The sequence below is a fragment of the Apis cerana genome, linkage group LG5 (assembly GCF_029169275.1).
Source record: "Apis cerana isolate GH-2021 linkage group LG5, AcerK_1.0, whole genome shotgun sequence".
NCBI lineage: Eukaryota > Metazoa > Arthropoda > Insecta > Hymenoptera > Apidae > Apis > Apis cerana.
The window spans coordinates 5,489,358-5,511,430 of record NC_083856.1 but is presented as its reverse complement, the minus strand read 5'-3'; the positions used below and the strand labels follow the sequence as shown (position 1 = coordinate 5,511,430).

The window sequence follows — 22,073 nt, the reverse complement described above, 5'->3', positions numbered from 1 at the left end:
CTCGTCATTCGTCTGCCGTTTCAATAATCCTCCTATACGCCGTTAAATCGTATAATAAACGCCGTGCAAGCTAGAAAATCCTGCTTCCTGATAATATTGAGTTAGTTGCATACGGAGCGGTCTTCGAACGATTTCAAATTTGCCGCCCTTAATCCCTTGTGAAAATAACAAGACGTCGTGTATATTTCGAGATAATCATAACAGAAGATAGAAATTATAAATATTTCCCCTGGATTCGTTAAAATTGCAAATATTATCTTTTTTGAATGATTAAAAAAGTTATCGACTGAAAGATAAAATTTTATATATACATCGATCTAATAATAAAAGAAATATCCATCGAGCGATCTATTTCTTTTTCATCTTCCGTGATTTTTTTATTCAAGATTTTTTATTCAAATTCCAACGAATTATATCCCTCGTTATATCGCTAATAATTGATATTCACCATGAAAAAGAAAAAAAAGGATATTACCTAAAAAGCATAGGATCTTTAATCTCTGGTCAAAGTTTCAAACGAATCGATCTCTCGTTCGTGATTCCACGGGATTCTATGAGCTCTTGCCTTTCCAAAGACACCATTCAAGCCTGGCTTGGGTCGGGCCGTTGATTGGCACGAAAGAAGAACGAAACTGACGAGAATCACGCCGACAAACCGTGCAGTCCGGCTGCATCGACTCGTCAACGTATCCGCAATGCCGATTAATCACCTCGCCCCGGTTTCGATAAGACGCACCACCGCGTATCGGCATCAGAATTCACGACGCGACGACTTTTCAATTTCGAATTTACACCGACGATTCTTTTCTCTTCTAAATTATTTCACAATTTTTTTTTGTTTCTATTCTTCTCTTTATTCTCTTTCGATATTCTTTCAATGATATTCTTTTTTTTCTTTTCTTTCTATCTCACAAAATTCTTCCTCTTCTAAATTATTTCGTACAATTTTCTTCGATTCTTTTCTCATCCTCTCTCGATCCAGCCCCAACGATCTTTCTTTCGATAATATTCCATCTCAACGTTTCAATTTTTCTAAATTATCTCACGATTCCTTTCCTCCATTCTCTCTCGATTCGAACTGATATTTCCTAGAAGAATCCTCTCCCCGTGAATCTTATCTCGAGGGTAAAAAGTTTTATCATCCACTATCGAACACGTTGCTCTTGCGTTTCCCGTTTGCGGACGAGGGAAATGTTTATGCACTCGCCACGGAATCCAACACCCTCCCCAACTTACGAACTTTCTTTTCCCCTCGGTGGTGACCTACTGAAACTATTCATGTTCGACACGCGTTTTTTCATCAGAGATGCTTCACTCTCTCTCTCTCTCTCTCTAGATATATATACATATATATTATATACAAATCTCCATCATTCCTTTATTTTCGATTTTATCGCGTTTCTCTTATCACACCTCCACTTTTCCCCCCGCGTGTAGATGATTTTTCACTAGAGAGGGATGAAGTTTTGTTTGTTGATTTAATGGCGCGTATCCGATTCGGGAGAAACGTTTTCACGGGTGTGTAGAAGCGTACACCCATCCGTTCCAGATGTGAGAAAAATCCGCCTGATATGTTGGCACAATCGTGGCGAGCACATCTTCGCTGTGGTTTCATATATATATATATACTTGTGAAAAGTGTAAGAAGAAATTTTACGATCCTTCTTTGCGATCGTGGAATAGTAAAAAAAAAATAATAATATCGATATTTGTATTCAGATGCGCTCGTTAAAATTCTTCCATAAAGGAAATATATAAAATCGTATCGGTCGCACACTCGGTTAATGTTGTTACAAGTTTGCCTTGGTGAAACGTAACACGTTTCGTTAAACCGGTTCAACGCCCTAAATAATTTTACGTCGTCGATGCACCGTTATTTACATAATAAAATCTGTACGATGCTCCCCATGCTCGTTCGAAATATCCCACCTTCCAATCTCGTAATCCGATTCCGAAAATGAGAAATCATCGGTATCTCTCTCTCTTCTCTTCGCTCAAAAGTTGCCTCTTCGAGTCACTTGATATCCTCCTTCATCGTCAAGGGAGGATAATTATTTCTTCCATTAATATCTCCTAAAAACCTCGAACGATCCACTTTCCCACTGCTATTCCCCTTCTTCCAGATCTCGTAAAACTCATCAGTCTCGCTCGGCAATTATTCCGATTGCTTCACAATTTGCATCGAGTTGAGACCGACGTCGAAACGTCGTCCACGAGTTTCCCCCCGTGAAAAATGCTTCGATCGATATCGTTAACGGGGGATCGAGCTGGTGCACCTTTCATACTCGAAGACGATCAGCCGCGACGCACGCAGCAACCCTTTCACGATGCATTACCAACGGAAATCCACGGTCCAATCGTGGAGGAGGTGACTGCCGCATCGGCTTTACCAATTATCGTCGAAATTGCGATCGATCGTTCGATGTTGGCCCCTTCCTCCAGACGTCTCATCTCCACCCCCTCGAACTACACCTCGGCTGCTACTTGCACTGCTATTATGCCACTCGAACGTTCCAACACCGGTGACCCTGTTCCCCTATCCACCTTGTCTCGGGTCGTACACTCGCGTCCACGATTTCATTCCATCTGGACGATAATCCAAAGATGAGAGAGACAGACTTCGTGGACAGGTTCGTACGAAGGAAGCTGGTCAACGATCATTGATTTTTACGATTCGAGATTAGGAGGAGGAAAAAGAAAGATCCGAAGAAAATTTTAATCCGCGGCTTAGATCGAAACCAATTCGAGGTTCGAACCTGGCAGTTGAATTCACGTACGCGCGCTAGTTCCTCTTTAACGCAATCAATCTTTCGTCGCAGCTACACCCGGAACACACGCACGCACACACACACAGGCAAAGCGGGTATGCGCCACGATGGAAATAACTGGCACTGCTTCTTATTTATACCCCCGATCGGATCCCAATCGAGCGGGATACCCTCGAGGCACGAGCTGCCCTGGCTATCTCGGGATCAGTCAACTCTCCCAATTATCCCCAACATTCATAACTTATCCGCCCGGTTAAATCACGAATCCAATGAATCTGAAACATTCGATAACGACCCTTCTACGCCCGGATCCTCGACCCGTGTTATACGAGTTGATCAAATCAAGGGTATGTCCACCTCTTTCGATCATACACACACTCTCTCTCTCTCTCTCTCTCGTTCGAGTCGCGCACACTTCGTTTGGAAATTGATTCTAAAGGAGCACACAGCGAGTAAAGTGGAAGGATTCGATGTTAGATTCCAGAGAGCGGTGGTTCGCACACTGAAGGGTCTAAGGATTTAAGGAGGGAAGGGGTGGAAAACTAACGAAGAGACGAAGTTCGCCGTGTTTTCACGTCGGTGTAACCGCGGCGGGCGAGCGGGACATACACCCGGCGCTGAATCGCGGCCAACTGAGAGGGAGAAAACAGCCCCCTAGATACTAGCGTCGGTTGGCTGTGGCATCGCGCACGGAAACCCCCTGCGCAACGTTTCAACCCCCAACCCCGCGTGCACGGGACGAGAACCGAGGCGAGTTTCGATGGCGAGACTGGGCAATCCGGAGTCGTCTTCGATGCTCACTTTCGCACTTTCGTTCCCGATTAACCGCACGTGCGCCAATCGTGTCGACGGGTCCTTTAAATACGCGGATGGCCCGGCAATATTCGTGGATGATTCGTGCTGTTGGATCGATTTTTTCTTCTTTTTTTGGGGGAAATAGAGAATCGAGAAGTTAATTTCGGATTGAGAATGAAACGAAGTTCGAAGTTGTTGAATTGGTTAATTCGATCTTGAACGATCGTTGTTCTTGTTAAAACGAAGGAAGAGTGTCTATCGAACGTTGTTTCGTTCCATCTTTTATTATTTGTAATTGGTATTTATACTGGAAGATATTTGTAAAACTATCTTTCCTTTTCGCTCTATTTTTTCATTACACCACGTCGTTATGTCTTGTACTTTTCGGAATAGTTGTCCCAAGTAACAATATCTTTCTAAAATGGAAAAGCGACAGATCGCTTACGTATAAATACCGAAAGTAATACGAAACTCCTTTGTCATCCTTCTTTGCGAAATACGTCCCGCGAAAAAATATAAAGCGCAAGCTATCCTCCGAGCTATGCTCATCCTCTCAAAGAGATCTATCCGTAAAGAAGCGGAGAATTCGACGTATCGATCCTCCAGAAGCCGATCCCTTATTATTATTCCCAATCGGGGAAACGACGAACAAATTCCCAGGGGCAAATGGAGTTATCGCGATAATTAGGAAGCAAAGCTGAACAATTTCGCGCAGCGATTAATTAAACTGTGAATTTCGACGCGAACGCAAGCCTCGATCTCGTATCTACGTGGCAACAGACGTCGCAACGCGAGGGGGAGATGGAGATGAATGGCGAGGCGAGCATCGAAGCCTTTCACGGGGGAGGGTCAATCGGGGTTTTAATTGCACGCTCCAGCCACTTGACTAATTGCTTGGATTGCTTGTCAGATGTTATGCCCGATTTAATGAAACGGTGGCCTTGCCCGTGCTTTTCACCGAGGAGGAATGAATGGGGGAATTCGAGGATGAAAGTAGCGTCTTCTAGTTGCGGGGATGAAGATCCCGGGGATGGAAATTACGATTCCTCTGATCTAATCGACCGAATGCAATCCGGAAGCTTTATTTCCACCGATATTCGAATGGTCGATTTCATCGGGACGATGAAAATTATTGTTTATCAAATAGAATTTGAAACAAAAGTTGTTGAGCGACGATACGTCTAGTGACACACAGCAGATGCACGGATAATTTATGCGACGCATTGTACAAAATCTCTTCGTCAAAGTTTATTTTCAATATCGTCGGTAGCAGCTGCTTCCATTTCGGTGGACGAAACCGTGAGACGAAATAATCCAAATAAAATTACTCTCTTTCACGGGCAGAGAACAACTGACAAGTTCCTTCTTCTTTAAATTTGAACAATTTTTTTCTCCCTCCTTCTTTCTCCCTCTCCCTCTCTAATTTTAATTCAACATCCGCTCGTTGTCGGATTAATTCCATATACACACGCATAAAGTGGTGAGAGGAAAAATATAAAACGCAGAAAACGTAAAAAATGAACGGAGCATGGAGAGTCATCGGTGCATCCGGAACAAACTGTGGCGCATTAGCATGTTCGATCGAGCGAAATCACGAGGCTTTACAAGAGGGCACGGGACCGCGTCGAATTAAGGGCCGTAATAAAAAGCGATTGCTCGCCCGACCTGGCCACGCCCCTCCGAGAAAAAGGATTCAACGTATCGGTCGCAGGGCTGAATGCGGTATAAATTGCCCGACAATAAAGTCCTGTTCCCTTCCCTCCCCTCTTCTCCCCCGTGGAGAGCCGGCCAGATTTTTCGACCCCGTGCGGCGGACAACGGGTACAATGGGGAAGGCGAGGGGGTGAAAGTCGGCGAAAGGGTGAAACCAAATTGCATTGTCGTTGGCCAACCATCTTCCACCCGAATCCCAGAACGAAAACGGGATTCGTGCCCCGATTTTCCCTCGTCGCATAGCACGAGTTCTCGTTCTTATTCCCCCTCCTCCCCCATCCTCTTCGCAGTTTATCGTGTCGTGGAACGACGATCGGAAATGAAATTAATGAATTTGATTTAACGAGGTGTGTATGGATATGGGGGAAGGAGGGGTTAGAAATTAGAAGGCGCAACAAACGCGAGCCCTTTATCGATCAGCCCGAACGCTTAACTTCGCCCGACATCGTTCCCAACTTTCTCCTTAAGACCTAACATTATTATCAAAGTCAATAGTTCGGCCAACTATTCGAACAAATACCCTTATGCTGTGTAATCGAGGGGGGGAATGAGACACGAGACAGGGGGGAGAGAGGGTATAGATGATAGAGAGGGCCGTTTCGGAGAGGGGTCACTTTTCCCTCCCCCTCGTTTTATCGGCCCGACAAGATTTGCGATCGCTTTATTAAAAGTTGCAGCTGCTGCCCGCCCCCCACCCACCCCTCGATCGACGATGCGCCTCCGGTGAAAGTTCATAAACTCGATATCCTTATAGTTATTAGCGGCGGGGTAACAGGAGAAAGACAAAAATGAGCGGAAAGAGCGATACCTCTTCACTGTAAAACTTTCCCCTCGATTCGAGCTTAACGAGCTCCTCCACCCTTCTTCTCCACGATGCGAACAAATTCTACTTTCTTCTTCTCTGGTAGAAAAAAATGAAAAAATAAAAATTCTTCGCATTTTTTGCAACTTTTATAACGCTCAATGAACATTGAACAAAGAAAAATGGAAAAATTCTCTCCAATTTTTTGCAACGCTCTCGACAATTTGACGAGTTCTTCCCCTTGTTCTTCTCCTTTTTTTAATTAAATAGGAAAAAAGAAGAAGAAGAAGAAGAAAGGACAAAAATACTTCGGATCCGTGCAATTGTCTCGATATAGAAAGTTCAACTGGAACTGGAGAAATAAAAGATTGTTGGACATTTTGTAACATCGAAGCAACGTCGTAACATTGATTTGACTAAAAACGTTACGAGCCATCTGGTCGTGGAAACGACAATGAAACGGCATAATGCTCGGCGTGTTCCCCATTCATCGGGATCGCTTCATCGTATTCCCATCGTTGATTTATTTTCCCGGGGACAATGCCGCCATTATTCGATCCAAATGCAATGCTGCTGCTGTGAAAAATATCCCGCGTATCGCATATTTTTAAATAGCGGCCCTCCATCGACGTTTCACCCCGGTTTAAAAGCCATGCGCGCGAATCTGCCACGTATTTCGATCTCTAGCGTGACTCTGAAATAACAAGTTTTCCAACGATAAAAAATTGATAGCTGCTTCGATCGTAAATTCCTCGTCCCGTTGAAAGAGATAGCGTGACAAAATGGCGCAGAGGCCAGGGTCACGGGCTTTGATGCTGGAAACGCATCGCACCCCCTTCCTCCGAGGGATGGACGAGGAAGCATCGATTTATGTCCGCGTTCCTCTCTTAATGCGTGTAAATCCGCGATCCCGGTGCGGTTAATGAGGCGTCGATGCTCGAAACTCGTAAAGATTAACGATCGTCCACCACCGTCGCATTCTTAACTTTACCGCCTTTGTTCCATCGAATTCCTTCCCTCGCTTCATCCGCGAATATTTCTATTCCAATATTTTTTCAAAATATTCGATCGTACACGGTGTTCGGATGATTTTAACTTTAAACTTGACTTAATAAATTTCCGTCGAAGTGAAAAATATTTTAGATCCGTGTCGTTTCCCCTCTCCGATTACGCAACATTTTCACCTTACGTAACCTTCGTCGAAAAAATGCATCACGCGAATCCTTCGACGTGCAACATTTATACAACTTTGATCCATTTTCTCTTCCTGGAAAACTAATTTTTTGCAAACGAAGACGCAACTTACAATCTCGTTGAAGTAATTTAAAAACCAACTTGGAATATAGAAATCGAATATGTAATCGTTATGTATTAATTTGGATAGAAACGAAGAAGGGTATCTGGGTCACGATGCAACGCGATCCCCTATGCCGCGATTAATCCGGCAGATATTTATTTTCGGGGTCATTACACCGATAAGATGTTATTGCTCGACGGATGCAGGGGGCGGTGGACCACATTTGCGGCTCCTGCGGCGGGTGCACATCCGTGTCGCGATGCATACGCGCGATGCAGACGATGCGGAATGCGGCATGCGGCGCGACACAGGGCCGTACGCGGCACGCCAATTACCCCGCGGAAAGGACGTTTCTAATCAGCCTGGTTCGTTAATCCGAATTGCGGATTCCCCATTGTTCTCCGGATATTGCGGGAGCGGAACTAGGTCGATGCGTGCTTGAATCTTTGTTTCTCGCTGCTCTTTCTCTATGTTTCGTGGAGAAACATTTTCCAAGCACAACAATCAGTTGAAAATTTAGCAAGAAATCTTTCGAACAAAATACTGTTATATACGATAATATTCTTCTTCCCTTATTTCGTGCGTGAACAATTGGATCGAGTATGAAAAGAAAACGTTTTATTCTCTCTGGATCTTGTAGGAAATGTCTAGGGGGGAAATAAGGACGTTTGGGATGGTTAATTGAACGCGCGGCGATAAATAAGGGCGTGCAAAGTGGTGTACAATTAAAGGACATAAAGCTGTCCGCGGGTCCCGCGATCCGCAATTAAGAATTTTGTCATTTGACCGGCGCGTAGAGGGGTTGCGTTATAATTTGCCCCATAAATAATTCATGCGCCTCCGTGGCCTGCTATTACGAACCAGGTGAGGGGGTTGCGTTGGACGAATTATGAATATTCAGCGGAGTTCGCACGTCCTACGTTTCTCTCCGCCTGCCTGATATCATATTAATCCTCTCTCGAGACCCGATCCCCCGAGAAATTGCCCCGAAACGAATTTTTCTTTCGATCATCGAAGGAATCGCGTCATCGCGACAACGTAAAAACCGTGAAAGAATTTTGTTTCGAAATGGGGAAAAGCCGGAATTAATGTACATATATAAGGGTACAGAAAATGAATAAAAATGTAATTTTTCTCTGCTCGTCTAAAAAAAATTCGCATTAAAGAAATTTAAGAGGATTTTGTTTTTTTTTTTTTCAGAAAATATACTCGAACGTGAATGGGAATATTATATTGTAAAGAGCATCGTATTGTCTATACGTGATAAAATACATCGTCGCGTTAATTTCAATCTGGAAAACGGTAAAGTAGTCCCATTTCGAAATGTACAGCTTTCAAATCTGTCATATTTCCATTTCACTCACGCTTATAATTCAATTTTCCGCCCGATTTTATTATTCGCCCCTCATCAAACTCGAACTGTATTATCATCGTCCGTCGATTTCGATTGATCGACTTTAATTCCCCACGTGCATTACGCGGTGTAATTGTTTACATCCAACCAACTAATTGAAACGCGAAAATTATATAGAATCGATAAATCGTTCGCCCTCCCGTGTTCTCCATAATTATTCCCTCTCCCTTATTCCATTCTCGATTAACTTGAATTGTTGCGTCTCTTACATATTGATCCTCCCCCCTCAAAAAAAAAGAAATCATCACAACGACGAATATTTAACGTAACGATCAAAAGCATTGTCAAAACTCTTCCACTGATTGATCAAATAAAGGAAAAAAGGATAACTTTGCCAAATTTTTTTTTCTTTCGTCTGAGCCGAGAACAAGAAGCCTTAGAAAATAATCGAAACGTGGATAGATTAGTTCCCTTTAGAACTCGAGCCTCGAGGGAAATTGGAAATTTATCGAGAAACGAGAGATCGTATCTCGATAAGTTTTCACGTATGCAATATACATTTGGATGGAAGTTGGAACTCAAAGTTGCTTCCAAGTTTAGCTCGAGCTTACTGCGTTGTAAACAGAGGGAAGCATAACCAACATGATAGTGGATCCATGCTTCCGCCTTCTATCTCTTCCGGAGAGGAAACTTCCTCTTCTTCTTCCTCTTCTTCTTCTTTTTCGACAACTTGACTGGTTCACAGGTGTCCAACGGACTCTTCACGTTCTCCACAACTCGGAGCAGCCGGCATCGGCGTTCGCGATCCTGGAGTCGGGCAACAAGGTGGTCCCATTGATAGCCGATGGCCTGTTCGATCTGTTGATGTACAAAATCTCGAGCGTGTACACGAACAAGATGCAGAAGATGGAGTCGAAGGGGCCCAGGTTCGAGATTGGCGATTTTTGCGTGAAACTCGGAAGCGTGACCATTAATCAGAACTTCAAAGGCGTCCTGGTCGAGGTAAGGATGTTGAAAATGTTTAAATTTTAAGTTTCTGTGGATCCAATTTTATAATTGCCCTTTATCATTCAATATTTCGCTTTTCATCGCACTTTTAATAATCCGTGCTGAATTCCAGAAGGAATTTTCTCAACCTTTTCAATCACTCGAAGCGTGTATATGTCTCGTACGATTATACAAATTAAACAAAATCGAAAGCCTCCGATCTTTAATTCTTCCAAGGGGACACCTTAATCTCGTGAAATAATCCGGAGGATCGATCCGTGCTGAATTCTAGGACTTTTTCAAATCTTATCGATCACTCCTCAAAGCATGCATCTGATAGGATTATACAAATGAAACAAGATCGAAAGCCTCCGATCTTTAATTCTTCCAAGGGGACACCTTAATCTCGTGAAATAATCCGGAGGATCGATAGATTTTGGATCGATCCGTGCTGAATTCTAAAAGTTTCTCAGATCTATACAAATTAAACAAGATTGAAAGCCTCTTTAATTCTACGAAGATATTTTAACTTCGTGAAATTTAACCCAGAGGATCGATCCGTGCTGAATTCTAGGACTTTTTCAAATCTATACAAATTAAACAAGATTGAAAGCCTCTTTAATTCTACGAAGATATTTTAACTTCGTGAAATTTAACCCAGAGGATCGATCCGTGCTGAATTCTAGGACTTTTTCAAATCTTATCGATCACTCCTCAAAGCATGCATCTGATAGGATTATACAAATGAAACAAGATCGAAAGCCTCCAACGATCTTTAATTCTTCCAAGGGGACATTTTAATCTCGTGAAATAATCCAGAGAGGGCGGGTATCCCGCTTGCCTTTCTCGTTTCTCTAGTTTCGAAACTTTTGGAGAAAGAATCGGGCAGAGATATTCGGTCGAATTAATAATCGCGGCAGATCTCCTTGAATTAAACTCGTTGAAGAGGCGACCAGCGCAGATTGTTGCCAAAGGAAATCTCCAAGGGTCGGTTAATTAACTCGCGATTATTAACTTGGAAATTGGCGAAATAGCCTGCGCTGCTTCCTTGTCGATCACGTGACGGGCTCGCAATATCGATTGACAGGTCCAGTCTCTGTCAAGAGACTTTATACGTTGAAATCGTGTGCAGAGTGTTGATGACGTGGAAGCCGTGTCTTTTCAACGTTTGTTTCTCACAATGAAAATGACGGAGTCGATGAAATGTTGTTGTAAAGGAACGGAGAGAAAGGCAGAGATCAACATTGTACACGAATTGGGAAGAAATATTTGCCGATATTTTATTTTGGAGCAAAGAAAATTGGAGTAACTTTCCTTAACTCATTTTTCGTGTATTTCTGCATCTATCGAACATTCTCATAGAGGAATCCAGGATCTTCGTCCACTCGTTTCGTTCCATTTCGATTAAGTCTCGATCAAATTCTCTCGACGAAAGTGAGATTGAAAGAAACTCGATTTGAGGGAATGTAACGAATGCGCGATTTGCCGTTTATTAGGATCAAGAAACTTAATGCGAGGTTTCAACAGACGGTTAATAAAAATTGAATTTCAGATTCCTCTCGAGCCCATACTGAGAGAAGCTCAAATTTATTCCAAACGAAAATTATTTACTTCTTAACGTTCTCTTCTTTTTTTATCAATAAATAACTACCCATTAGCGGATAATATCATTATGAAAATGTAAAACGGATGATTTGGATGCAGCAGCGATCGTTTGGACACATTGTTACCTGATAATCGAGTGATACGTTCGACCGATTTGAATTAGCAAAGCTAGTAATCAAAACTGGTTAATGCGCGCGAGCATTATCATTATTTATCGTCGTAATAAAGTCGGTGCGCGATGCAACTCGATGACGATCAGGCCAACTGTCGCCGCGCTGGGATCCACCTCTGTATCCGGTTTAATGACTATCAACTAAAATCTAATTAACCCCCATAAATTGTCGGAGGGAACGTAGATTGAATTTCAACTTTTCTTCGAAGTTAGAATCGTGATAAAAGAACAATGATTCTCGAGTTAAGTTGACGATTTAAATTGACGATTTCTTTTCTTTCTCTCTCTCGCAGTAAAACACTCCGCACGTATTCGAAGCTGTTGTTTCTCAAGACGAGAATGTCCCTCTGGTCGACCGCGGCTAGGTGTAACTTCCGTTTCTACGAGGTGAAAAATGGAGCAATGGAAACGATCCTTGGACCGATCCAACGGCCATTCGTATCGGTAACAGCGCTGTTTGTACTCCGCGAGGACGTCGAATACGTTACGATAAACCCCGATTCGACCATTAATTTCGTGGGAGAAAATAGCGCGGCGTGGTGCGACAGTAACTTACGCCATCCTGCTCGCCTCTCCTCCTTTGTTCCGTGGAAAAAGAAAGAAGAAAAGAAAAATTACGAAATATTTTCCTTCCATGCTAATCCCTTTAAAACCTTCTTCCTTTCTTTTCTCCCCCCTCGACAAATTTATGTATCCGCGATTTTGTCCGGATACGAATATCTAGTTTGACGTTTTCCGGTATTTATTTATTCGATCATGGACCCCATGGAATCTGAATTATAATTTTCGCGTGCTGATTCAATTATTGGATAAAACGTAGGATTTTGAAGATGTCGATATCGGCTTCCTCCGATCGAAGATTTTGAAGGAATCGATATCGTTGAAAGCGACTGCCGATTGGCTCCCTTTGACGCCACCGGGCGCAATCTCAACGATCAACGAACGCGAAGAAAAGAGAAACGAGCAGTGAAAAGGGCGATTCTTCTTACGATGTAATTCTTATCGAAAAACGGAGGACACGTTGCTCCATTCTCTTGCGTTGCACATCTTTCCACGCTATTATCTATTATAATATTTGTACGTATTCCACGTAGTCGATAATATTTTTCTTCGTATCGCCATTTAATTCTTGTGACGTTTCTTTTCTTAAATCGCATTTCTTAATCGATGATGTTGTTACATTCTTGGAACGACAAGTATCGAAACTTGTTTATTAAGTTTTAAGACAATTTAAGTTTGCATTAAACTTAGTGAAATGAGGATAGAAATTCCTCTCTTTCATCTTCTGTATATAAGTACATGTAATGTATATGTAATCTGATAATCACAAGCGGTTTCGATCAGGGAATTACTCGCTGAACAAGTTGGTCGAACGAGAAAAGCGATGGTTGACGTATGTGCTCCAAACCGAAAGTCATTCGAGCTCACGCTTTCTTCGTAGCGGACGTGTCCCATTGCCCGACGGCGTGGAACGAGACTTTCGATCGAATCACGTTTACAATTTTGTCGATTATTTCCATTTGCTCTCTTTTCCAATTTGAATTGGATAAGATAATTTGTACGAGAAAAAGAGCGGTCCCTTATTTTGCGAAAAAATTTTCATTTCATTTCTCTCGTGCACGATTCCCGATGTGTAAAATTGTTGCCTTCCTTGCTTTTATCTGTTTGTGTTGAATAGGTGGAATATAGGCCTTGCGTCGTCCCCGGAAGTGCATGGGAATTGATCCGTGAATTTTTGCAAGGTTTCCTCGGTTCCACCGTGTCCAATCAAGCACCGCAATATTTGCAGGTAATGAACGGATTTCAAGTGTTGTGAAGGGAAAGGGTATTTGAAGAAGAAGATAATGGAGAGATGGAGATATTCGTTCGTTCGTTCATTTTACAGAACCGAATGAACGACATTTATCAACCGTTGGACACGATACAACAATACTTGGAGCATTTTGGCCAGTACAGGAAAGCTACCGGTGTAATTTAAAAAAGTGATTTGTATTCAACGAAATTATATCGAAATATTATTAAAGGATATTTTATTTCCCCCTCGATGAAGCGAATGATCGCTTTAATAATTTTATATAATTACCTGTAGATAGAAGGTAATCCATTTCTATTATTAATAAATATTATTTAACGCGTCTGTTTTACATATGAAATTGTAAAAAAAGAAAGAATTTAATCTTCACAGATTTTTTTTTATCCATCCATTCGGTGAAAAAGTTATAAGTATTGTAATGCTTCTCGAAAATTTGTTAATCCGTTCGATCTGAAACATTCTTTAATATTATCGTATAAAAAAGGAAAAAGGAAACGAGATATTTCGGGGAAGACAAAGTTAATCTACTCTGTAGATTACTTTGAATTTTCGTGAATCATCTAAAACTAGAAAAATTGGAAGGGAAAAAATTGTTTGTTATTCCTCAAAATTTTCTAGAATTTAATATATCTTTTTATTATTAAATCTACATGTATGTAATCTGATATACTATTAATTCTTTTTTTATATCTTTTACATATCTCTCTATATGACTCCATAATAATGTGAAAATCATTACTTTTTTGTTAAAAATCCTTAAATATTATCGATTCATGAGCCGTTGCTACAGTATTTGTATTTTATATTAGAATTTATATAGTGAATGTACTAGACAAAGAGAAGAAATAATAAGAAAAGGATGGAGATAGGTTAAAAATATTGAAATCAGCGCCATCTTCAGAGTGCCGCAAATGAAACATATAAATAAAGGATAGAGAATAGAGAAACAAGGATAGAAATAGAATAAGAACTGACTATTAGCGCCATCTCTTAAGTGCTGAAGACATTTAAGTTTCAATATGATTTAAACAGATGTCGCTAGGTCCCAATTCTTATTCTATTTATATATGATAAGAATTGACTGTCAGCACCATCTCTTAAATATTAAAGATATTTAAGTTTCAATATATTTTAAAGAGATGTCGCTAGGTACTAATTCTTATTTTTTTTATCTTATTGTATCTTTGAAGAGATATCTTTGGTATTCGAGAGATGGCGTTGATAGTCAATTCTTATTCTATTTCTATCCTTGTTTCTCTATTCTCTATCCTTTATTTATATGTTTCATTTGCGGCACTCTGAAGATGGCGCTGATTTCAATATTTTTAACCTATCTCCATCCTTTTCTTATTATTTCTTCTCTTTGTCTAATATATTCACTATATAAATTCTAATATAAAATACAAATACTGTAGCAACAGTTTATGAATCGATAATATTCAAGGATTTTTTATAAAAATTCCTTTATAAAATAACGAAATAATGGTTTTTCAATTTTTAATTTATTTCTTTATTCGTCCCATTATTTTCCGTCTTTATATTTCATTTTCAATATTTTATACACGATGTTGATTTCAATATCTTTCATCTATCTTTATACCTCACCCACTATTTTCTCTCCTTGTCTGTATTTAATCTACAAAATTAAAAAAGTTTGTGATTTTTTTTTTAAAGATTTTTTTAAAGATTGTACATTTCTTATTTTATATAACTGAATTTGTCAAATACAAATTTCAAAAATATTTTTATTTACATTATAGCTTCAATTATTATCGATATTATTAGCAGTATTTCAGAATGCAGAATGCAAAATTCTATTATGTTAGATTTATTATATTTTTTGTCTGTAATGACAATATTTTCAGCTACAGAAAATTTATAAAGTTTTTATAGAGAAAAGGGAGATTAAGATTTTCACATATTTTTATTAATGCTAACATCTTTTATAAACATTATTATTAGAATTCTTATTAGAATTGTTCCTATATTATATATATTGTCATTTATTTACATATTGATTAGAATTTTTATACAGATTTTACTATAATTATATAGATTTTTTTTTATAATTCTATTATTTCTATATGAATCTCAATTTTCAATTTTCTTACAGTTATCATAATATATATATCATAATAATCTATACGATAAAATATTTCAATAGAATAAATATTATATAAAGAGAGAATGTAATTTGCATTATTCAGTTTAAATTTTAATTAAAAAATCATTCTGAATAAATAAAAATTCTAATAAATGTAAATTATTCGATTTAAATCTATTTTTCATATTATGACGTTTTTCGTTAATATTATGAATATTATTTTTAAAAGTAAGCATGGAAGAAATTCATTGGTCATCGGAAAGTAATTGAACTTTGTACAATAAAGCGATTAAAGCGCCGTATTATACAGTTCCATGTGATCACTGACGCAATATTACAGTACTTTCGAGTTCGACATAGTAGTGACTTGGTTGTTTAAGGTATCGTGTAAGTTGAATGTATTAAATAGTGAAGTTACAAAATTCCAATCAAATAATAAAGCACTACAATATACCGGACAAACGAATAATCATAATGGAGGTATTTATTTAAATATTGAAATTAATAATAAGTGAATTCATGTAGTACACAATTCAATATAGTTTTTTATACTTTTAGATTCAAATATTGACCGCGAAATCATCAAAATTAATAGCAAATGTATCTGTAAGTAATGAATAAATAAATGAATAAATAAAAATAAAATATTCTAATTTACTCAAAATTTACAATAAATTTATTAAATCATATTATTAACCAATTCAGATATTATTTATGTATATAATATATTTAATATTCAATACGTAATAATTTATGATAAAATATACATGAATCTGTAATAATGTACTTAAATTTAAATTTATAATTAGAAATTTTTTTTATAACACATATCTTTTTAGGTGAAATCTAATACAACTATACAAGAAATAAAGGAAGAATTATTTAAATTAAAAAAAGCACCACATATTCATAGACAAAGCTTAAGATTAGATGCTAAAGGAAAAGCTTTACCTGATTCAGAAACTTTAAAAAATTTATCAATTTCTAATGGAGGAAAATTATATTTCAAAGATCTTGGACCTCAAATTAGTTGGAAAACTGTATTTTTAGTGGAATATGCTGGTCCATTAATTCTATATCTATGGATATATCAACGTCCATGGATTTTTTATGGTGACATAACTAAATCTAAAGTAGATGACAAAATTCAGTAAGTTTATTTAATATATATTATAATAATTATAATACATTCTTTTTGATAAATTTATATAAATTCAATGAAAAATTATGAAATTAAATATAATTTTAATATTGACTTTTTATAATATTTTTGCAAGCAAGTCCACTAGAACTTTTATTTTAAAATTTTATTATCTTTTCTACAAGTCAAATGTCAAACAGATAAATGATCTAATAGATATTGATAACTTATCTACATCACTTTTAACCTCTAAAAAAGTTAGATTTAAAGCATTTAAAATTGAAGTAAAATTACTAGTGGACACAGAATCTTGAAATCAAACAAATACATTTATAAAGTTAGACTATCAAAACTTAAAACTTCAAAAAATATTGTTTCAGTGTGGCAGCTATTTGTTGGAGCATACACTATGCAAAAAGACTTCTAGAAACATTGTTTGTCCATAGATTTAGTCATGCAACAATGCCATTACGTAATCTTTTTAAGAATTGTTCATACTATTGGATTTTTGCTATGTATGTAGCATATCATGTAAATCATCCTTGGTATACCGCTCCAAAGCAATTTCAGTTTCTTGTTGGATTAGTTACATTTGTACTTTGTGAATTGGGAAACCTAAGTATCCATTTAGCTTTGAGAGACTTAAGACCAGCAGGAAGTACTGTAAGAAAAATACCAGTACCCACTAACAATCTTTTTACTTTATTATTTAATTTTGTATCATGTCCAAATTACACTTATGAAATTGGTAGTTGGATTGGTTTTACCATTATGACTTCATGTCTTCCAGGTAAATATATTTCAGAAAAATTATTATATATTTTCTTCAATTTTCTTCAATCAATATTAATTCATATTTCTTTTCAATATATATATATATAAAATTATAATATTTTTTTCAGCTGGATTCTTTACTATTGCTGGTGCATATCAAATGACTGTTTGGGCAATAGGAAAACATAAAGCATATAAAAGAGAATTTCCTCAATATCCAAAAACTAGAAAAGCTATCATTCCATTTGTCCTTTAAGTAATCAATATTATTTCTAATATAATATTTCTAAATAAGAATACTGTGTTGGTAATTATTATTAAGACATTTATATTTCTTTGTTCTATTTTATTATTGATATTTTTACTGTTTAAATAAATAATTTATGGTAGAATATCATATGATATACTATATATATTATAAGTTTTTTTTTTTAGAAATTTTTTTTATATAATACGCGTATTTAAAAAGTTATTTTTGTTTCTAGTTCTTCACAAGGTATCTTACTTATCAACTTATACATATCTTCTTTTAAAGCAATTATTATATTTTGGCATTCTTGCATTTGAGACTTGTATTCAATTCGCAGTTTTTCATGTCCATAACATGCTTCTTCCATTTTTTTCTTTGCTTCTGATGATCTCATATCTTTCGATTTGTAACCTAATAGACTTTCCATGTGTATAATATGTTTTCTTGCATCTTTTAATTCTTCTCTTAAAGCATTTAACTCTGTAATTAAAATAATATTTTCTTCCACTGTTTTATCTATATCTTTACCACTGATTTCTTTATCCTGGAAAACTTGTTTTCTAAGAGAAGCTATTGTTCTCTCTAAATGATCTCTCTGCTTTATAAATTCACATTGAGCATCTAAATCAGCTTTACGAGTACGCAAAAATTCATCGCTTGAACTGTACTTATGATATAATTTTGTTATAGCAGTTTTTAACGCCTGTGGATTTTGCACAAGTCCCGAAGCGTCGAGCAAATCTATTCGTATTTTTTTCAAAAGTTGTTGACATCTTTTATTTCGATGTATTTCATATTGAAGTTCACGCCTTGAAGCTCCTAATTTTTCTCTCAATTCATGTAATTGCAATTCTAAACTGATAGTAGTTTTATGTAAGTTTACAAGTTCTGTCTCCATGTCTCGAATTTTTTCTTTAAGTTCTTTAATTTCTCGATCTCGTGGTTCTATTTGATTTTTCAATTCTATAATTTTGTAATTCAAAACAAATTTAAATTTTTCCAATTCTTGATTCGATCGCTTTAATTCGTATATCTGACGTTCTCTATCTTGAATCGTAGTATCTCTTTCATTTATTTCTGTTTTTAGATCATCTTTATCTCTTTCCAATTCTTGAATAGTTTTCTGAAAATATCCGTATTCGTTCTGAAATCGTTGTACTTGTCTTCTCAATTCTTCAACATCTTTCAAACTAGATATGTATCTATTGCGTAATACTCCAGTCTCTCCTTTTAACCGTATATTTATCTGTTTTTCTTCATGCAAAAATGTTTCATAATTTGTTTTCAATTCTAATATTTCTTTATCAGCGTCATCTTCTATTTGCGTCATCATTTGCTCATGTACTCGTATCTGTTGAATCATTTCATCTTGAGTTTCTTCTAATTGTAATTTTTTCTCATGAAGGAGACCCTCATATTTAGTTGTTGCTTTTTGCAATTCTTCAACACCATGACTTTCTACTTCTTCTAAACGTTTTTCATAATTTTGTCGCATAAGATTCATCGAATTTTCAAGTGCTAAATATCTATCATATTCTGTAATAAGTTTAGCATTATAATTCGTTTCCATTTGTTTCATTGTGTCTTCATGTTCTTCTTTCATTTTAAGTATTTCTACATTTATTGTATTCAATTCGTTCTTGTGATCTTCCTGTAGTCTACTTATTTTAACTCTTAATTCTTCAATAGCTTCACAATAACCTTGATGTATGTCCCTAACTTTATCATTATGTATTACCTCTATTTGACGCATTTTATATGCGTGTTCAGTTTCCAATTCTCTCATCCTAACATTCAAGTCTATAATCGTTTGTATTTTTTCTTGTAGATCATTTTTATTAATTAATACTTCATTTGTATATGCAATCTCTTTTCCAATTTTTCCTTTTCCTTCAGGATAAATTACTTTCCAAATACATAAACTACCATCTATACTAACAGATATTAAGTATTGTTCATTATAAGAAAGAGCAATCTAAAAAAAATAAAATGTCAATAATAAAAATATCTTACATGTTTACATCTTCTATTATGCCTATCTACCTTTGTAATATCAGCAGAATGAATATGAAAACTTAGAGGATGTATTGGTTCTTGTATTGGACATTTTATTGATAAAATGAAACCACCAGGAGAAACAAAGAAAAAAGCTTGATCTTCTTTTCCTAATATCATGAAATATGCATTTGCATCCGGAAAATGATATTTTCGTATCTAATATGAATAATATATAATGTAATATATATGTAGTTTTCTATTTTTTTTATAAAATCAGATATTAAATTAAATGTTACCATATTCTCTTTTATTTCGTGTATAATATTATCATCAGCAATGCAAAAAACAACTTGTTCATCAGCAGAAAGAGCAATATCATGTAAAGTAATTCCTTTTAAAATTATCTCAGCAGAACGACGACCAGTACTTGTATCCCACTGATAAATAGTACCTTCTGCACCTAATGTAAATAGTTTCGTATCTGTTTGTGACCATAATATTTTTTTCACTATATTAGTATGGCCTTTTAAAATAAATATATTAACAAAACCAATAGTAGAATAAACTTGTACAATATTTCCGTTAACAGCAGCAAATAAATGACCACCATGACTAAATTTTGCTGTATTGCAACATCTTATAGAAAATTCTTCCATAGGTAAAAAATCATCAATTAATATACTCATAAAACGTAATTTATCGCTAAAACCAATTAAGCAAAAAAGACCAGTAGGATGCAAAGCTATTCCACAAATATCTTCTGCATATTGTTTATATAAAATTAAACTTTTTGATTCAAAATCCCACAATCTTACACTATGATCAATTTGTCCACAAGTCATAAAAATTGATTTCCAAGCACATACAGAAATATCAATTATTGGTCCAAAATGTAATGCTTGACCTATAATTTTTAATTCTTGTGGTTCTGGATCTACATTTAAATCTGGACCCCATAATTTTGCATAAAATAATTGAGGCCAACCAGTTGTAATTATCAAACGATCTATACTTAAATTAATATTTATAGTATTAACTTGATATAACTCTTCATTTTTTTCTTTTGATGGTTGAGTTGGAATTATATATATATTCCTTTTTATATATTTATGTGGACCTTCTTTTTCAAAAAGTATAATTGTTCTTCTCCCAAAGGCAAATGCAAAACCTCTTTGAAATGCAATTAAAGAACGAATATTATGTTCCCATGGTATTCGTTTTATTGACTCTAAGGCTATTAATGAACTAGTTGCTTGTATAACGTATTCTTCACGAATTTTAAGATTCATAGATACTGTATCAGTCATTTTATAAATATTTTTTAAATCACCATTTTCTAAATAGAGTATTCTACCATCTAGAGTTCCAAGTAATAATCTATCTGAATTCAACCAAGTCATAGAGCATGTAAATATAGTATCTGCTTTAGAAAATCCATATGGCCGCCATATAGAATCAGAAAGAGTTAAGAATTTAAATATGCGTAGACCTCCAAGTGCAACTATTCCTGCTTCTGATGGATTACAAGATAATACTTCTACAATAGCCGATGGATCCTGAGGAATGCCTACTTTTAAACTAGATTCTACTTTTCCTTTTTCCCAATTGTAAAAAAGCATATTTTGATCAGGTTCTCCTGTAACTGCTACTATATATTTATTATCAAAAGTAAATTCTATGCAAGTAAATCTTGTTACATCAGAAGCATCATATGGTATTCCAAGAAGTTTTCTTCTTTTTAATGTTTGAAGATCATAAATAGATATTGTAGGTTTTTCTCCAACTTCACATATTGCAGCAAATTTCCTTTTTTAAAAAAAGATCAAGAAAATAATATGTAATATTATATTAAATAGTATAATAATAATAAATTAATTTACTTGTTATGTGCAACTGCAATTATATTTATTTGTTGTTTATCAGGTAATCGTATTAATTTTTGTTCATATTGGGGAATATTATGAATTGCTATTACATTTCCAACAGGATATAAGATTTCTGAATCCGAAATATAATGGGCATTTGAAATTATATCAGTCTTCAACCCATAGATTACTCTACTTTGTAAAGAAGTAATCATTCTGAAAAATCTTTCTTTCTTTCTTTTTTTTTTTTTCTAATTAAAAGATATGAAATTAATTTTCAAATTTTATACACAAACAGAATATATACACATATATATTTTTATGAATTTATACTCTTTTTGTTTGTACTCCCATAGCAACAAGCTAAATTAACATTCAATGCTGAAAATATCACTATATTTAATATATATATTTATAAAAATATAAATAATTTATTTATTTCATTATAATAGATAACATCGAAAAATTTTTATTTGTAGTATAAATTATATAAATTTATTTTTAAAAAATTAAAAATTATAGATAAAACGCTAATAACAGATATAGTGATTAATCATGTATTTTTACGTTCACATCAAATTGATTTATATTGAATAAAAAGTTTATAATTCATATTTATATGTGTCTATGTATGT

The 22,073-nt window shown here is 35.9% G+C and overlaps 4 protein-coding genes across 4 annotated transcripts in view; 2 read left to right on the top strand and 2 right to left on the bottom strand.

Annotated features, from left to right (window-relative positions):
• The window catches only part of LOC107996583 (facilitated trehalose transporter Tret1-2 homolog), an 89,778-nt gene extending 86,381 nt beyond the window's left edge, over positions 1-3,397 (bottom strand). Inside the window, exon 1 of the mRNA XM_062074632.1 lies at positions 476-3,397. The gene's annotated coding sequence lies outside the window, so the exon portion shown is untranslated. The remainder of the gene's footprint in view (positions 1-475) is intronic.
• LOC107996585 (mediator of RNA polymerase II transcription subunit 20) overlaps positions 1-13,661 on the top strand; it is a 101,470-nt gene extending 87,809 nt beyond the window's left edge. The window contains exons 4-6 of the mRNA XM_017054721.3: positions 9,475-9,731; positions 13,172-13,282; positions 13,379-13,661. Of these exons, the coding sequence (XP_016910210.1) occupies positions 9,475-9,731; positions 13,172-13,282; positions 13,379-13,471 (461 nt within the window). The 3' untranslated portion in view covers positions 13,472-13,661. The remainder of the gene's footprint in view (positions 1-9,474; positions 9,732-13,171; positions 13,283-13,378) is intronic.
• Positions 13,662-15,665: 2,004 nt separating this feature from the next.
• Positions 15,666-17,722, top strand: LOC107996601 (very-long-chain enoyl-CoA reductase). Its single transcript, XM_017054751.3, has 5 exons — positions 15,666-15,890; positions 15,969-16,016; positions 16,250-16,560; positions 16,932-17,341; positions 17,454-17,722. The coding sequence occupies exons 1-5, from the start codon at positions 15,885-15,887 to the stop codon at positions 17,579-17,581; spliced, it is 903 nt and encodes a 300-aa protein (XP_016910240.1). The 5' UTR covers positions 15,666-15,884; the 3' UTR covers positions 17,582-17,722.
• Positions 16,545-22,045, bottom strand: LOC107996524 (cilia- and flagella-associated protein 57). Its single transcript, XM_028666089.2, has 4 exons — positions 21,454-22,045; positions 19,870-21,379; positions 19,619-19,789; positions 16,545-19,550 (listed from the first exon to the last, which is right to left on the bottom strand). The coding sequence occupies exons 1-4, from the start codon at positions 21,651-21,653 to the stop codon at positions 17,787-17,789; spliced, it is 3,645 nt and encodes a 1,214-aa protein (XP_028521890.1). The 5' UTR covers positions 21,654-22,045; the 3' UTR covers positions 16,545-17,786.
• Between the last annotated feature and the right edge of the window lie 28 nt (positions 22,046-22,073).

Bases quoted from the DNA above. Each gene is read 5' to 3' on its own strand.
- LOC107996524 (XM_028666089.2), bottom strand. From the start codon at position 21,653: ATGATTACTTCTTTACAAAGTAGAGTAATCTATGGGTTGAAGACTGAT. The intron at 19,790-19,869 runs GTAACATTTAAT...TATTCATATTAG, and splicing joins ACGAAATAAAAGAGAATATG to ATACGAAAATATCATTTTCC. The intron at 19,551-19,618 runs GTAGATAGGCAT...TATTTTTTTTAG, and splicing joins ATTCTGCTGATATTACAAAG to ATTGCTCTTTCTTATAATGA.
- LOC107996601 (XM_017054751.3), top strand. The intron at 16,561-16,931 runs GTAAGTTTATTT...ATATTGTTTCAG, and splicing joins AAAGTAGATGACAAAATTCA to TGTGGCAGCTATTTGTTGGA. The intron at 17,342-17,453 runs GTAAATATATTT...TATTTTTTTCAG, and splicing joins TATGACTTCATGTCTTCCAG to CTGGATTCTTTACTATTGCT.